The sequence below is a fragment of the Entamoeba invadens genome, assembly GCF_000330505.1.
Source record: "Entamoeba invadens IP1 unplaced genomic scaffold scaff_1105074724509, whole genome shotgun sequence".
Classification (NCBI taxonomy): Eukaryota; Evosea; order Mastigamoebida; family Endamoebidae; genus Entamoeba; species Entamoeba invadens.
This window is the reverse complement of record NW_004191926.1, coordinates 102490-106316: the sequence shown is the minus strand read 5'-3', so window position 1 is coordinate 106316 and position 3827 is coordinate 102490. Positions and strand designations below refer to the sequence as shown.

Below are 3827 nucleotides of genomic sequence, written 5' to 3'. Positions count from 1 at the left end.
TGTTTTTCAATAATTTAAAATAATAAAAATAACAAAAACTATATTTTATAATTTATAAAATAATAATTAAGCTAATGAGATGATTGTTTTAAACTTCGCTTTTGAGAATGATAATTGGTGAGACAAAACTAAAGCCCTCTGTTTTTTTGACTTTGATAAAAACCGAAGTTCATTTTTTTCATTTAAATAATCAATAATAGTTGTATATAATATAAATTAACCAACTAATGTCCACTTCTATTTTCAATTCAATAATAAAAATGATTTAATTTCATAATAATTTAAGTTATTATAAAAAAAAAGATTGATAATGGTTAAAAAAACAATTACTATTGAATTATTTAATTAAAGTTATTCAATACGTTTGAAATGGCAGTTAATATAAAATTAGAACAGAAAAACTACGAAAAAAGAATATTCTAAAACAAAACTCACCAAAAAACAAAGAAAAAGCCATATCAATAGTTGGACAAATAGAATTAAATTAATTTTTATGGTATTATATTAAGTCAAAAACAGGAAATAACCGTAATATCAAGTTATTATTGAAAAAATGTTTCAAAATGATTCAACATTTAAAAAGACATTAGAAAACAATTTGAAACAAAATATTAGTAAATTTTATTGTCATGAGAATACAAATATGAATAAAATATCATATTTATTTTTTTATATTTATTATTTATTAAAAAATAATAATAAAATCAAATTATAATATAATATAATTATCCTTTTTAATATGAAATTAATTATTATTATGAATTTTATATTTATTTAATTTTTATAGTATTTTTATTTAATAATAAGTAGATAAACACATAATAATAACATAAACATTTTCTTTTTATTCAATGTATAATATTTATTACAATATTTACAATTATTATGTATCATTCATAACTATAAATTTTTAATGGTGTTTATAATGAAATATTAAAAAAGCAAATATTTACAAAGTGTTAATGTTAAATACAATAAAAATTTTATATCCCTATTTTGTGAAGTATAAAAGAGTCTGTTAAATGTTAAAATTAATAGTATATATTATAATTAACCCAAATGGTGTTATGTACTGTTTTGTTAGTTTTTTAATACATTTTTTTTACAGAACCCTGTTTTGGATATATTGATTTGATTTTACATTATTATACTAATCTCAAAATTTAAAGACTGCACCTTTCGTTTAAAATACATTTCTTCGCTTAATTGATAATTAAATTATGTTTATAACAACTACCAACCTATTGGAACGGGAAGTGGTTGATGATATACAAACAATGCAAATAGAATATTTTAACGCCTAAATGAGAAAAAAATAACTTGATTTTTTATTTTATTTTTAATAACATTTGCATAAAATCAAAAATTAAACCGTTAGTTTTACACTTGTTAATTTTTTGTACAACAAACTATGTTTGTAATTTTGTGTTTTGCATTCTTATTTTTATTGCACTTGAATAATATCCGAAAATAGCAAATTATTTGTATTTTTGAGATATAACGTTTAAACTTCATCAGCAAATTTTTAAATTGTTTATTGTCTATTAAAAGTACCAAATATTCACCATTTTGAAGAGAACAAACAATGTAAATAGTTTACACTTTCTGTTATTATATTTTTATTATTATTTAGGGTTTCACTTCCGTTTAACTGGATATCTAATTTCTAAAATGAAAAAACTTGAGCGGAATTATACAAAGAATAATACATTTCATTTTTTTGAATGTTTAAACTTTTTTCTGCCTGTTTTTTAGTGAAAAATAATAATAATTTAAAAAAAATAATCTAAAAGGGGGGTTTTCGCTTTTTAGTTCAAAAAATAACTTGTTTGATTGGCGCTCTTTTATTGTCGTTTAAATAATTACTTCAGCCCAACTTGATAACAGCTTTTTCGCTTTTTGAGTAACCATTTTTCTCAAAAAGAGCTGTTTTTGAACCATTAAGCCAATTTATCTTTAAAATGATTGTTCTTCTTCAAATCAAATCACCCAAAATTCATGGCTCAAATCATTCAAATAAATTTATTCATCAAAAAACTTTCGTTAGTGAATGGTCTGTTCGGCATTTTTTCTTTATTGTTCCAAAAACTTGCCAATTAAATATATTTTCCAACCTTTTTGGTTGGTTATAAAAGCAATTGCACTTTTTGTTTATCAAGTGTTTTGAATTGTCCCTTAGTTCCCAAACTACCGGGGTTTCGCAAATTGGTTTTCCCTCTTTTTCACCAAGTTTAGCCTCATTCATAATCAAAGTACCATATTTGTATTTATAATTAAATGTCACTTATGGTACATTAAACAATAACAATAATACTCTTGAAATAATTACGTGAGTTGCTCTACTTGTTTAGTCGGTGCTGATCATTCAAAGGAAGATTGTTAAAGAGTTTTGTATTTCTGGAGGTTAGTCGCTTGAAAACTTTATATATATCAAAATAACTTGTTTTATGATTCGACTTTAGCAAATTTTTTGAATAATTTCTATCTTTCATTTTATATTTAATCAATCTGGTTAGATTTTTTACATCCCAAAACTGCATTGTATGTTTCTATTTCACATTTTTACAGAATAACACGACAGTTTGTTTAATTGAATGAAGATATTGGTATATATATTATAATTTTATTGCAATTGTTAGTTTTAAAAAATAATATATCGTTTTATATTATTTATAAACAAATTAATTTATTTTGTTTTAAAAATGTACAAACATATAAAAAAAAATCAAAAAAATCCAAAAAGGGCGTTTTTTTATTTCAGTTATCATGGTTAACAAGTTAAATCAAATTGCTGGTAGTAAAATTCTAGACGAGAAAAATAGAGATGCGTGGTGTAAACAGACATTATCTTAGTTCAATTGAATTAAAATAAAATGGAAAGAACGTGGTGAACCCGTATTGTTAAATCCAAAACAACAAAATCTGAATTGGAATCAATGCTATAATTATTTGTTGTATTTTTCCAAAATAAAGTAACCGCGCTTTGGTTTAACTTTAGACGTTGTTTCTTAGCACTCGTACTATAAAAACTGTAAATTTTCAAATCCAACACATCAAACAATGGAAGTGTACGCCAACTACCAAAAGATGACTCATCAAAAGACTAAAACAGTCCGTTCGTGGACATTGAAAGAGGATTCATTGCTTGTTGAAGCAGTAAATCAGTTTGGGAAAAACAACTGGAGAAGTGTAGAAGAGGTTGTTATGACACGAACACGAAAACAGTGCAGAGAACGCTATTTGAATCATCTGGACGACTCTGTAGAGAAGCGTGCTTGGACACAAGAAGAAGACGATATTATAATGAAAAGAAGAACAGCAATAGGAAACAAGTGGACAAGAATAGCTCAAGAGTTGAAGGGAAGAAGTCCAAATGCAGTCAAAAACAGATTCTTTGGGCACTTGAATAAATTCCACAAAACCAATCAAAGAAATGAAACAATCAGTGAGACAACCACATTCGAATTGTCACCGAGAAACTTGTCTGCTTTTTCGGTGGTAGAAAGAAGTCTTTATTATGTCTATTAGGATTTGTATAAATGAATGTGATTGTATATCTTGACTCTTTTGTTGTTGATTATATATCATAATTAATAAAATAATTTACATTGAAATTATGAAAAATGAATTATTTGCATTTAACAATAAGTTAGTGACACGTGTAGAAGAGTTAGCTATTATATGTAAATTACAAACCGAAACAACTATGAATAATTTGAAAATGCAATTACTGATGTTTTGTAATTTTATTGAATTAATAAAAACTATTATTTTAATTGTTTTTGAATTTTTTTTTCATGATTTAAAAATTAAAAAACAACAATTTT

The 3827-nt window shown here is 24.1% G+C and overlaps 1 protein-coding gene across 1 annotated transcript; it reads left to right on the top strand.

Annotated features, from left to right (window-relative positions):
* Positions 1-3060: 3060 nt before the first annotated feature.
* EIN_307180 (transcription factor MYB48, putative) lies at positions 3061-3528 on the top strand (the record flags this gene model as incomplete). The annotated part of the gene is made up of 1 exon (XM_004186030.1): positions 3061-3528. One exon carries the CDS (start codon positions 3061-3063, stop codon positions 3526-3528), a length of 468 nt encoding a protein of 155 aa, XP_004186078.1.
* Between the last annotated feature and the right edge of the window lie 299 nt (positions 3529-3827).